General features: G+C 43.6%; 1 protein-coding gene across 1 annotated transcript in view; it reads left to right on the forward strand.

Moving 5' to 3' along the window:
• The first annotated feature begins 207 nt into the window (after positions 1-207).
• The window catches only part of LOC311128221 (neurogenic locus notch homolog protein 1-like), a 56,924-nt gene continuing 43,022 nt past the window's right edge, over positions 208-14,109 (forward strand). Inside the window, exons 1-2 of the mRNA XM_084160255.1 lie at positions 208-438; positions 2,482-2,563. Coding sequence (XP_084016381.1) covers positions 381-438; positions 2,482-2,563 — 140 coding nt within the window. The 5' untranslated portion in view covers positions 208-380. The remainder of the gene's footprint in view (positions 439-2,481; positions 2,564-14,109) is intronic.

Consider the following 14,109-nt stretch of genomic DNA (forward strand, 5'->3'; position numbering starts at 1 on the left):
TGCTAATTTGGCACTGACAGTGAAACCATAACGAATGAGTTGAGTTCATAGGCAGCCGTTGGTCTACCTGATAGCCGTTGGTCTACCTGATTTGAAGGGTAACCCCTATTGGCTGAGGACATTGGGGTGGGGAGGAGGAACTTTCAGAATTACGCGATAGACTACTCTTCATTCGGAACTCGAAAGCGTATGCGTCGACATCTCACGTATTGAGTTCTCACGGAGACGATTCTCTCCGGGGTGAGTCGTCTGTCAGTCGAATTTATTTATTTACAAAGGATATTTTATTTTTTTAATTGAGCCACGTCTGCAGCTAACGACACTGGATCTATGCAAACCCTACGAATTGTACGACTTTTTTTTAATTGAAAAGAGGAGGAATGTATCGTTTCTTTGTGAAACTAACGTTTCTTATTCCAGTCATCGTCATAACACAAGGTAAAGTGCCTGGAAAAAAGCTACTGTAAAGTTATTTCTCCTAACGATTTAAACAATTGTGGACTGAATGTTTTAATTAAAATCACTATTATTAAGTGGAGTTGAATGACTGTTATGTTGATTTTGTTGAGTGCTGCAAGGAGATCACTTTTCGTTCATTTCAGTAAATGAGGGTTTAATGTTTGGGAAATAGGCTTCTGGTGTTCTGCAGTCTACGGATTGAAGTGGTACGGTAATCTGATATGGTTTAGAAGGCGCGTTGGCTATTTGATTTGCTTTATTACGGATCTCTGATCTTCTGCGTCTTTCTCAGTGCGAACAAGTTATGGGAACTCATTCCTCTGTGCCTTGGCACGTCAGTCTTTATCGTCTTTGCTTTACATTTTAGTTATTTAGCAGACGCTCTTATCCAGAGCGATGTACAGTTAGTGAGTGTATACATTTTTCATACTGGCCCCCCGTGGGAATCGAACCCACAACCCTGGCGTTGCAAGCGCCATGCTCTACCAACTGAGCTACGGGAGGGCCTTTGAGTTGTGAACTGTGTAATTTGCAATGTAAAACGTTTAGCCCACTAAGCATGTAGGCTATTGTTGATGTGTGCCTTTTTTTGAAAGTAAAAAAAAAAAACTTGCACTTGATTTCGTCTAACTAGGCTATGTCTAGATTTTAAATTAGATACATTTTGTTTTCTTTCTCGTGAAGTAGGCAAAGGCTTAATTTTCACTGTGGAGCGAGAGTTTTGTGGTAGGCTATGGAACGCGTGTGTTGCGGAAGGCGTTGGTGGTATTCTCTCTCTATGGGAGAGAGTGTGAGTCCCATAGGGGGTTGGGGTTTGTGGCTCGTTTTCTGGCTCGTGCTGGACTGTGATTTCTTTTGTTCACACATCTGAGCTCAGCAGCTGTTGCGCTTTCGCGCAAAGCTAGCCTTGACAGCCGCTAGTGGGTACTATGTATCTCCAATCATCTGGGCTTGATGTGCCCAGACGGTAATACACTCGTGTCCCCAGGCGACTGGTTCGTACATCTTTCTAGAGCGCAGACCTGAAGATCACTGACGTCATGATTTGACCTCGTATTTTTCCGAGTTCCCAGTTGTTTTGAATGCGGCATCAATGTGGGCAAACATTATGCATATACTGCCAAGATACAGGTCTCTCCGCGCTAACAATGGGAGTCGGCACCGCGGGCTGTCTAATTCCTGCCTATCCTTTTTTGGGAGATTGGTGGATACATCTCATTATTGTAATCCTTTTTTTCATATTCGATGAGAGTGGTTCACGTTAACCGCCTGTATTCAATGGAGAGAGATGCTATGCTACTAGCGTCATGCCATGAATATGCATAGCCATCTCGAGACAACTCAGATATAGTGTTTTCAAAGTTGTCAGGATGTCACGTGTCCTACTTATCAGTACACTCGTAACAATTTAACCATTACGAAACTTATATTCAATCAAATAAACCTCACGTAGCAAATTAGCCATTAATTTTTTGTTGTTGACCAAATTCGACAAATACAAAAACTCATGTCTTGGTGGGCGAAACAAAAAAAAAACGCCACCTGCTGGAGGGAGACATTGCTTTGGCAATGTAAACATATGTTTCCCATGCCAAAAAGCCCCTTAAATTGAATTGACAGATTTCTGGCCGAGTTGGGCCTCTCTCTTCCTCTCTGATGTGGGGAACATCAGGAAGTAGCATTAGCCACCACCATGCATGCTACTAGCCTCACCGGCCAACAAGTTGTCTAGGCCTACAGGGTCCCCCAAACCACAGCGTGCACATTACATGATTAGTTTCAAAGCACACATCTCAGTTGGCATTTAGCAAAAATGGTTATTGTGCAGGTATTATTAATGTGAATTGGCTTTTAAAGTTCCACTTTCTGCAGCCTATGTCTTACGGTAAAATAATGTTTTTACAGTGGGCCTATTAAGAGTTTCATGACTGAATTATATGTGTGGAATATGTTTTTGTGTGAATTACTGTGATTTTGTGAGAGCGTTACTGTTGCTCCTTTATAACAGATTTTTCTCTACAGGTCTAAGATGCTCTCGAACTACTGAATCATGTCTGAACGGAGGGAGGTGTGAGGCCTCCCCTGATGGAAACGGAGAATGCAGGTAAGTAGTCCATAGTCCACATATTAACAACACTTCGCTGAATGGCTTTACTTGTTTGATATCAACATCAGAACTTTTCCCCCAATACCAGGCCAGTTATTACAACCGTGATCAGGATTTTGAGTTTGGGTGTTTCTGAGCACTGGAGTTCAAAGTTGGGTTATTGGAACTCTGAAGTTATCCTTGGGTATTTTGTAAGGTGCATGGTGCAGTGTTATGGGTATTGTAAGGTTTTGATAATAGTGTGTGGTATTAGACATATTAGATTGTTCTTTGGTAGGCTATAGAGGCAAGGGGCCTTGTGTTCCCCCTCATTCCAGCCTTTGAGAGGCAGCTCTGCTCGGCAACTAGAGGCCCTCAACTTTCCTCTGAGCAAGGTCCTTCCTGTAGCCACAGAGCACCGCACGTCTGCACTTAAAAAAAAAAAAAGACTGAAAGAGAAGTGCCCCCCCCCCCCCCCCCCCCCCCCCCCGCTTATGAATGCAGGACCCTTCCCCGGCGGAGTGAGGGACGCGTCCCAGTCCTAAATCTTGTTTTTCTGCTCTTTCATGGGGCGACAGCTGGGGATTGCATGCCGCCCGGCGACCATTGTCCCCTAGTCAGAGTAATGCTGTGTGACTAATCAGAGTGGGGCTTCCCAAGAACGCTACAACTACTATCCCCCCCCCCTGCAAAAAACGCCACAACACACCCCAAAACCCTTGCCGTACCCCGTTCGAGGGCTTGTCTCCTGATTTATGAATAGGCACTCTCCCCCTTGTGAACTCCAGTAGAGGGCCAGATGGCGCTGAAATGTAATTAGATTGGATGTTATTGGTGGAGTCAGATTAATTGGAGTAAACTGAAGAAATTTGAAAGCAAACAAGTGGGAGTGAGTGGAGCAGATGAGGGCTCTCTAGCCTGGGCCTGATGCTGGTGCAGGGATGGGCAGTGTATGTTACAAAATACTATGTATTTATATACTTAGTATTTTTACATTTGTATTTAAAGACCTGCTGCAAAAACCCTTCATGCAATTTATAATGAAGATACAAAAGACCTGTGTTCATCCCTGAAAATATGTTGTTGCAAAAAATGATGTCTCTTTTTTTATCACCATGGTGCTGGTGGCCTCTCTGAAGGAGTTCAGTGGTGGGCTACTGGGTGGGTGTGGCCTGATGGCATTTGGGGAAGGCCCCACTCTTGGGACAGAGGGACCCATGCTAGCCCATGGGCCACAACTCAATTACATCTGAATTGGATGTGCCTTTTGTTAAGTAAATCAGTTTTTAAATGAGGTTAAAAGGAGACTGGATTGCCAAGACAGGATAGGGGCATCTAGTGGGCCTCATCAGAGGGAGATGTGGATGTCTCTGTCCACTCTCTCCTTAGGCCGTGTTTACATAGGCAGCCCAATTCTGATATTTTCAAAAGACCAATTAGTGAAAAAAAGATCAGAATTGGGCTGCCTGTCAAAACGCAGCCTTAGTCTTCCTCTCATTCATCATTTATCTCTACTTTCCTCACCAAGCCAAACAACCATCTATCATACTGGACATTTAGGTGTGTCAGTGTCAATATTCAAGGGTCAGTGTGGAGCATCACTGGGAGGGAATTGATGATTATCAAGCTCATGTTTATTTATTAAGTTTATGATACACACATGGGTCGTTCCACCTCAAAAAATACAAGAAAGAGGATTTAGACACCCACCATCTCAGATAGTTCTGAAATCGTTTGTTTTTAGAAACAGAAAAGATACGGATTCCTGCAAGATTGTTTTGTATTTTTGAAATATAATTTGATATCTGAGAAATTAAGCTAATTGATTGAACCCAAATTTGCCATTTTAATTTATAATATTCAATAAATATAGTACCTAACATCCGATTTGGACTAAACTTATTTCTAACAATGAGTTAGATATGAGGAATCCAAACGAATGGTCAAAAGCCACCCATTGACACCCCACGCCAATCCCACCCCAACAACAGTTATATAGTATCAGTTCTCTATGTTTGACAAGTAGTATGGAGCTGCGGCTCAGAGTATTGTTTCTTCATCCTATGTCATTTATTCCCAGTGAATTTGGTGATGTTTTTTCACCCTGCTCAGATAATTTAGTAATTTAAGTTGTTATGTTTGTGTCCCATCCTACATCCTGATATTACCAGATTCTGACCACTAGATGCTGTTTCAAATCATCCTAAAGTATCTCAAATTCGATCGTGTAAAATTATTTGGATATGAAGCGTGAAAATACTAATATAGGTACCACTGACTTGCATTGGATTTGTGCCACAAAAAAGTTAACATTTGAAACAGTGGCTAGGTAAACAAAACCAAAGGACTGGTTGCTGTCATATCTTGTCTATAGACTGCTTACAGGGTAAGGAAACCAATATGATATTTTAAAAAATATCACCTAACAGCAGTAACAGCACCATCTAGTGGTCAGAACCTGGTAATATCAGTATGTAGGATGGGAAATTACATTTACATCATTTAGCAGACGCTCTTATCCAGAGCGACTTACAAATTGGTGCATTCAACTTATGATAGCTAGTGGGACAACCACCTTTTTTTTATCGGGGGTGGGGGAAGAAGGATTACTTTATACTATTCCAGGTATTCCTTAAAGAGGTAGGGTTTCAAGTGTCTCCGGAAGGTGGTCAGTGACTACGCTGTCCTGGCGTCGTGGGGGAGCTTGTTCTAACAACTAATGGATACCCAATAAACCTAACAACTTCAATGACTAATATCTCTGAACAGGGGGGGAAAAAACATCACCAAATTCACTGAGAACACATTACATAGGATGAAGAAAAACTACTCAGAGCCGCAGCTCCGTACTACTCCATACATAGAACTGATACTGTATAATCGTTGGGTTAGGATTGGCGTGGGGTCTGTTGGTTGCTTTTGACAATTTCTTTGGATTCCTCATGTCTAACTCAGTTTAATTTCCCAGAGATCAAATTATATTCCAACAAAATAATGTTGCAGGAATTCTAATCTTATCTCTTTCTAACTACAGAAACGATTTCAGGACAATCTGAAATTGTGGGTATCATGGCTTGCTGAAATGACATGGAATGACCCCCAACTGTTTACGTGGAATAACCTAAGGTAGCTATGTTGTCTTGGGAAAAGTTTGCCCTAGTTTCAGTGTGTGGTTTGATTGATGTGATGGTGCTGAGTTCCATCAGAGGTGGGCAGGTGGCAGCAGCAGAAATGTCAAAGGGCATTTAGCACGTCATCTGGTCATTTGATCACCCTTTTACTTATTTTTAGGAATTTACAAATGACAAGTCATTCTTGATAAAATGATCCAGAGATTGGGCCCATGACACAGATGGCAGTTATGATGAGGTGGAGTTTGACTCAAGAATATACTGGGATAGATTTCAGACAGACTCAATCAGAGACCTGACAGGTCAAAGATTTAGAGGGAGTTAGAATGGGACATGGTAGGGGCTTAGCCTGGTCCAGATATGCATACTTTAGTTCAGCCAACTTCTCTGACAAGCAAAATTAATAGAACGTATTCCCATTCAAGTCAATGTTTTATGATGGATGAACTGGTGGCCATATTCTATATATGGTTAAAGGACCAAGCTAAAACGCATCCAGATCTGGACCAAACTAGTAGGGATTAGGTTTGGGTTTAGAACAGGACATGGTTTTACTGACATTTTTCCGCTGCTCCTTCCTGCAGGATTGCCTCCCCTCCCCGAAAACAGGAAGTACTTTTTTTTGGGGGAAAGTCGCCCATCTTTTCTGTCCTCCACCTCCGGCTCCAAGAATAGCTATTTTATTTAAAGCCTTTCGACATGGATCATCCCCAAAACAGAATGTTCACCTTATGGCTTCCCATCCTTCCCTCCACTTGTATCAACATTAGTTTGGTCTGAGGGAGTTTTGTCTGACAAGGAGTTTGGTCTGAATGGCACACCTGGTCACTTTCACACTGCCTCCACTCAATCTCAGGAGTGACTGAGTCAAATGTGTTGTGCCAATTTACCGTTTATGTGGCACTACAGACAGACCAAATTGTGGTTCTCAGTAGGTTCTCAGTAGCTCAGCTGGTAGAGCACGGCGCTTGTAACGCCAAGGTAGTGGGTTCGATCCCCGGGACCACCCATACACAAAAAAATTAAAAATAAAATGTATGCACGCATGACTGTAAGTCGCTTTGGATAAAAGCGTCTGCTAAATGGCATATTATATTATTATTATAGACCACATCAGTGTGCCCTCATGGGAAAGGCCTCAGCAGCAGGGATTCTGCAAAGTGAGAGGTTATCTCAAGTCCTGTGTTGGTGTGTGGTGAAGCTTCCTGTTTCTCACAGTGTCTGAATGTTCTCTAATAGCCAAAATGTGTGTTTGTGCGCACACGTGTGTGTGTGCATTTGAGTCCAATTTACAGTGATATCAGTCATGGTCAGGCTTTAGATGTTGAGATGTCGTTGCCCTCCCAGCTCTTTTAGCCTTATCGTCTCCTGTGAATAAAAGTTGACTTCAATGGTCTGTGTTTGACAGTCTTCCGAAATTGCAGCCTAATGGATACCCCAAATACTAATGATATGTACATGGTCTGGTTACTTAAGACGTAGGGAGGTTGGTTGGGGAGGATGGGTGGATGTATAACGCAAACATTGGGTGTATAACGCAAAGGTTGCGTGTTTAAATCGCGTTAGAAACAACTTGAACATCTTGGCTAATTAGCAACTTTAGCTAACCACAACCATAGTGTTTTGCAACTACTTAGCATGTTAGCTACCCCTTAAAGTGTCCGCATGCTTCCCATCTGAAACAGTTCGCAAACAGTTAGTGCATATACACTGCTCAAAAAAATTAAGGGAACACTTAAACAACACAATGTAACTCCAAGTCAATCACACTTCTGTGAAATCAAACTGTCCACTTAGGAAGCAACACTGATTGACAATAAATGCCACATGCTGTTGTGCAAATGGAATAGACAACAGGTGGAAATTATAGGCAATTAGCAAGACACCCCCAATAAAGGACTGGTTTTGCAGATGGTGACCACAGACCACTTCTCAGTTCCTATGCTTCCTGGCTGATGTTTTGGTCACTTTTGAATGTTGGCGGTGCTTTCACTCTAGTGGTAGCATGAGACGGAGTCTACAACCCACACAAGTGGCTCAGGTAGTGCAGCTCATCCAGGATGGCACATCAATGCGAGCTGTGGCAAGAAGGTTTGCTGTGTCTGTCAGCGTAGTGTCCAGAGCATGGAGGCGCTACCAGGAGACAGGCCAGCACATCAGGAGACGTGGAGGAGGCCGTAGGAGGGCAACAACCCAGCAGCAGGACTGCTACCTCCGCCTTTGTGCAAGGAGGAGCACTGCCAGAGCCCTGCAAAATGACCTCCAGCAGGCCACAAAGGTGCATGTGTCTGCTCAAACGGTCAGAAACAGACTCCATGAGGGTGGTATGAGGGCCCGACGTCCACAGGTGGGGGTTGTGCTTACAGCCCAACACCGTGCAGGACGTTTGGCATTTGCCAGAGAACACCAAGATTGGCAAATTCGCCACTGGCGCCCTGTGCTCTTCACAGATGAAAGCAGGTTCACACTGAGCACATGTGACAGTGTCTGGAGACGCCGTGGAGAACGTTCTGCTGCCTGCAACATCCTCCAGCATGACCGGTTTGGCGGTGGGTCAGTCATGGTGTGGGGTGGCATTTCTTTGTGGGGCCGCACAGCCCTCCATGTGCTCGCCAGAGGTAGCCTGACTGCCATTAGGTACCGAGATGAGATCCTCAGACCCCTTGTGAGACCATATGCTGGTGCGGTTGGCCCTGGGTTCCTCCTAATGCAAGACAATGCTAGACCTCATGTGGCTGGAGTGTGTCAGCAGTTCCTGCAAGAGGAAGGCATTGATGCTATGGACTGGCCCGCACGTTCCCCAGACCTGAATCCAATTGAGCAAATCTGGGACATCATGTCTCGCTCCATCCACCAACGCCACATTGCACCACAGACTGTCCAGGAGTTGGTGGATGCTTTAGTCCAGGTCTGGGAGGAGATCCCTCAGGAGACCATCCGCCAACTCATCAGGAGCATGCCCAGGCGTTGTAGGGAGGTCATACAGGCACGTGGAGGCCACACACACTACTGAGCCTCATTTTGACTTGTTTTAAGGACATTACATCAAAGTTGGATCAGCCTGTAGTGTGGTTTTCCACTTTAATTTTGAGGGTGACTCCAAATCCAGACCTCCATGGGTTGATACATTTGATTTCCATTGATCATTTTTGTGTAATTTTGTTGTCAGCACATTCAACTATGTAAAGAAAAAAGTATTTAATAAGATTATTTCATTCATTCAGATCTAGGATGTGTTATTTTAGTGTTCCCTTAATTATTTTGAGCAGTGTATTATGATGACAGTTTGTGACGTTTTTGTTCGTTTTGTTCTTCGGCATAGGGTTTTTCGGCTGTTCGTGCACACACACAAAATTCTCGAGGCAAGCCGAAGTTCGGAAGCCGAAGTCTACGCCCTGTCATTGGTCAACATGATTCTTCAATGAAGTGTTTGTTGTTATTCAATGATAGAAGACTCGTTTTCATGCAAATTTTTTCACTTGAGAAATACTGCACCAAACATCTTAGTTAGATGTAAAATTGCACGACTAAGATCTCCTCGGCAAAAACATCAAAATGAGTCAGAAGTTTACATACACCTTAGCCAAATACATTTAAACTCAGTTTTTCACAATTCCTGACATTTAATCCTAGTAAAAATTCCCTGTTTTATGTCAGTTAGGATCACCACTTTATTTTAAGAATGTGAAATGTCAGAATAATAGTAGAGAGAATTATTTATTTCATCACATTCCCAGTGGGTCAGAAGTTTACATACACTCAATTAGTATTTGGTAGAATTGCCTTTAAATTGTTTAACTTGGGTCAAACGTTTTGGGTAGCCTTCCACAAGCTTCCCACAATAAGTTGGGTGAATTTTGGCCCATTCCTCCTGACAGAGCTGGTGTAACTGAGTCAGGTTTGTAGGCCTCCTTGCTCAGACACGCTTTTTCAGTTCTGCCCACAAATTGTCTATAGGATTGAGGTCGGGGCTTTGTGATGGCCACTCCAATACCTTGACTTTGTTGTCCTTAAGCCATTTTGCCACAACTTTGGAAGTATGCTTGAGATGTTGCTTCAATATATCCACATAATTTTCCTTCCTCATGATGCCATCTATTTTGTGAAGTGCACAAGTCCCTCCTGCAGCAAAGCACCCCCACAGCATGATGCTGCCACCCCCGTGCTTCATGGTTGGGATGGTGTTCTTCGGCTTGCAAGCCTACCCCTTTTTCCTCCAAACATAACGATGGTCATGATGGCCAAACAGTTCTATTTTTGTTTCATCAGACCAGAGGACATTTCTCCAAAAAGTACGATCTTTGTCCCCATGTGCAGTTGCAAACCGTAGTCTGGCTTTTTTATGGCGGTTTTGGAGCAGTGGCTTCTTCCTTGCTGAGAGGCCTTTCGGGTCATGTCGATATAGGACTCGTTTTACAGTTGATATAGATACTTTTGTACCTGTTTCCTCCAGCATCTTCACAAGGTCCTTTGCTGTTGTTCTAGGATTGATTTGCACTTTTCGCACCAAAGTACGTTAATCTCTAGGAGACAGAACGCGTCTCCTTCCTGAGTGGTATGACGCCTGCGTGGTCCCATGGTGTTTATACTTGTGTATTATTGTTTGTACAGATGAACGTGGTACCTTCAGACATTTGGAAATTGCTCCCAAGGATGAACCAGACTTGTGGAGGTCTACAATTTTTTTTCTGAGGTCTTGGCTGATTTCTTTTGATTTTCCCATGATGTCAAGCAAAGAGGCACTGAGTTTGAAGGTAGGCCTTGAAATACATCCACAGGTACACATCCAATTGACTCAATGATGTCAATTAGCCTATCAGAAGCTTCTAAAGCCATGACATAATTTTCTGGAATTTTCCAAGCTGTTTAAAGGCACAGTCAACTTAGTGTATGTAAACTTCTGACCCACTGGAATTGTGATACAGTGAATTATAAGTGAAATAATCTGTCTGTAAACAATTGTTGGAAAAATTACTTGTGTCATGCACAAAGTAGATGTCCTAACCGACTTGCCAAAACTATAGTTTGTTAACAAGAAATTTGTGGAGTGGTTGAAAAACTAGTTTTAATGACTCCAACCTTTTCTCGTTTTTCAAGCGAAGGTCTATTAAGGGAGTATGTGAAACTCTAAGATTGTGTTCAGAGGAACGCATTTAGCCTCTGCGATGCTCCGCCACGATTCAAGGAATGCTGCTCTTCATTTGTCCTCCTATAGGATTACTCTGTGCTCTCTGGCAAAGCTCAGCTCATAGTTGAGGCTTAAGGCTGTATCAGGAGCCGGCCAATGTGGCACAGGGTCAAGCGCCAAGCATGTGGGCAGGTGTTGGGCATTTATTGGCTTTTAAGTCTCAAGGGCCGAACCATTCCCAAGTGCTGAATTTCCATTGGAGATTTGCCCCAAGTTTTACCAAAAGGCCCAACTGCCCAGCTCCAGTGACTCACTGGGCCATGGTCTCAGCGGACCTGATCTGACTTGGGGCGAATGCAAGGCCGCTGGGAAATGTTATATAACATTTGCTAACTGTGGACATGGGTTAAAACTTTCCACGGTTAACACCTTCTCACAAAGCAACTGTTTTGATAATGCAGCAGTTGTTGATACTGCTCCTCACAATTCCTCAGTGTCAGCCCTAGCTATGTAAACACGCTTCCCAAAAAATAACACTAGACCTTACATTAATTAACATAATCACTGGAGACACTCTAGTGCTGCTATTGAAAAAAGCTGAAGATGCCTGGAGCTCTGATACGGGTCTAGGGTTGGGGGCCGGTGGTGAGTCAGGTGGGCGCCGGGGGGCACTCTAATCTCCCCAGACGTAGTTTGGCTAGACTTAGTTTGAAGAGAGCAGAGTTGGAGAGAGACTCTTGCACTTTCTCTTGAGCTATGTTTTATAGCCTACCTTTTTGGAGTTGGGCGATTTTCAGACAGAGACAAATATGGGTAATCAATATGTATTTCTAGACAATGTAGTAAATTATATCCTAATCATATTTAGGAAGTTAATATCCTTGGAATGATAACTGCCCCGTGCTTCTCCGCCCATGCATAGGCTATAGAATACAATTTTAATTGAGACCACACGCGCACCTGATCTCACACCTATGGCTACTGAACTTAAAGCAGCAAGAATGATGAGAGCGGACACTTGCACTTTCTCTTGAGTTACATTTGCATGTAGGATATAGCCTACCTTTTAGGAGGACGATTTGCAGGCTGAGACAAATAAATGGGTAATCAATATTTATTGAAAATAAAAAGGCGCAACTCTCGCTCACAATGGTAGCTTAGTCTACACCCCATCGTCAGTGATTGATCAACAGTACTACTCCTAGTAGGAGTGGGAAGATGAAGTGTTGTCATTCAACGAGAGACGACCAGATTTCATGCACATTTTTTCACTTGAGAAATACTGCACCAAACATCTTAGCTAGAATTAATGACAGATTTCTTGATTTATCTTAGATTAATTCGGACTATTTTGAGGAAGTGTTTCTGGCTATGTTGTTGCTACAGTGGCTCAACAGGGACAAATAACAGTAATATTGCCGTTTTTTTTTTCATTTTTTAAGCGAAGGTCTTTAGGGAGTATGAGAGCCCAGACGGTCGCTTCGCCTAGCCAAGTTCTGCTAGGAACAAACCAAACCTATGTACTCGGACGACTTTAAGGTGCTCCGATATTATTACAATTGGAGTTCTACACTTGTAGGCTACTTACTTTCTTGTCCAAATGGTGAGAACCAAGCAAACCGTTTGACCACCTGCAAAGTGAATGCTGATTTCATGGGTAGGGTATAAACAAAGAACTGTACAGCAGTTGATACACCAGCTCAATGTATAGTCGCAGACACGAACACATGAATGAACACACACACACACACACACACACACACACACACACACACACACACACACACACACACACACACACATCAACAGAGTGGTTATGCTCCCAGTCCAACTAGCTAGCAGATGTAGACCTCCAGGGGTCAGGGCCTGGGTAATGATTAAACAAGGGAACTTCTAGAAGACTACAACCTCTCCCTCAACTTGAGCAAGACAAAGGAGCTGATCGTGGCCCCAGGAAAAGGAGGGTCGAGCACGCCCCCATTCACATCGACGGGACTGTAGTGGAGCGGGTCGAGAGCTTCATGTTCCTTGGTGTCCACATCACTAAGGACCTATCATGGTCCAAACACACCAAGACAGTCGTGAAGAGGGCACGACAACGCCTCTTCCCCCTCAGGAGGCTGAAAAGATTTGGCATGTGACCTCAGATCCTCAAAAAGTTCTACAGCTGCACCATCGAGAGCATCCTGACTGGTTGCATCACCGCTTGATATGGCAACTGCTCGGCATCCGACCGCAAGGCGCTACATAGGGTAGTGCGAACGGCCCAGTATATCACTGGGCCGAGCTTCCTGCCTTCCAGGACCTCTATACCAGGCGGTGTCAGAGGAAGGCCATAAAAATTGTCAAAGACTCCAGCAACCCAAGTCATAGACTTAACTCTGCTACCACACGGCATGCAGTACTAGAGCGCTAAGTCTGGGATCAAAAGGCTCCTGAACAGCTTCTACCCCCAAGCCATAGGACTTCTGAACAGTTAATCAAATGGTTACCCGGACTATTTGCATTGACCCCCTTATTTTATTATAATTTTTTGCACTGACTCTCTTGAAAATGCTCGATGTACACTCACTGGACTCTAACCACACACTCACACATACTACACTGACACTCCAACACAGAGACACACACACACACACACACACACACACACAAAACACACACACAAACACACATACATTCACATTCCTTCACACTCTTCACATACGCTGCTGCTACTGTTTATTATCTATGTATAGTCACTTTACCCCTACCTACATGTACATATTACCTCGACTAACCCGTACCCCTGCACATTGACTCGGTACTGGTACCCCTCGTATATAGCCTCGTTATTGTTATTTTATTGTTACTATTTTTCCTTTAGTTTATTTAGCAAATGTTTCTTACTTACTTTTTAAAAACTCTGTTGGTTAAGGGCTTGTAAGTAAGCATTTCAAGGTAAGGTCTGCACCTGTGGTATTCGGCGCATGTGACAAATATAATTTCATTTGAAGACAAACATAATGATGAAGGGGCGGAAAAAGATGAACAAGTAAGAAGGTTGAACAAGTAAGAAAGGGGGTGGTGGTGTGGGGAAAGGGAAAGGAGGGAGTTTACTTGAGCAGTGGCAACAAACAGCTTGAAGTGTCACACTTCTTCATGCACACACACATAAACACCAGAATGTTTTTTTTTGTCCGCGCTACAGACGGCTATATCGGCCCGCTAATAAAGGACTAGTAAAGGCCCAGTGCACTACGTTTGTGAAGGAAAAAAAAGTGGGAGTTGGGGGCTGTTTTTGTGTAGGAGGCTAAAGTCACCCT

The sequence above is a fragment of the Coregonus lavaretus genome (genome assembly GCF_964263955.1).
Source record: "Coregonus lavaretus genome assembly, chromosome: 4".
Classification (NCBI taxonomy): Eukaryota; Metazoa; Chordata; class Actinopteri; order Salmoniformes; family Salmonidae; genus Coregonus; species Coregonus lavaretus.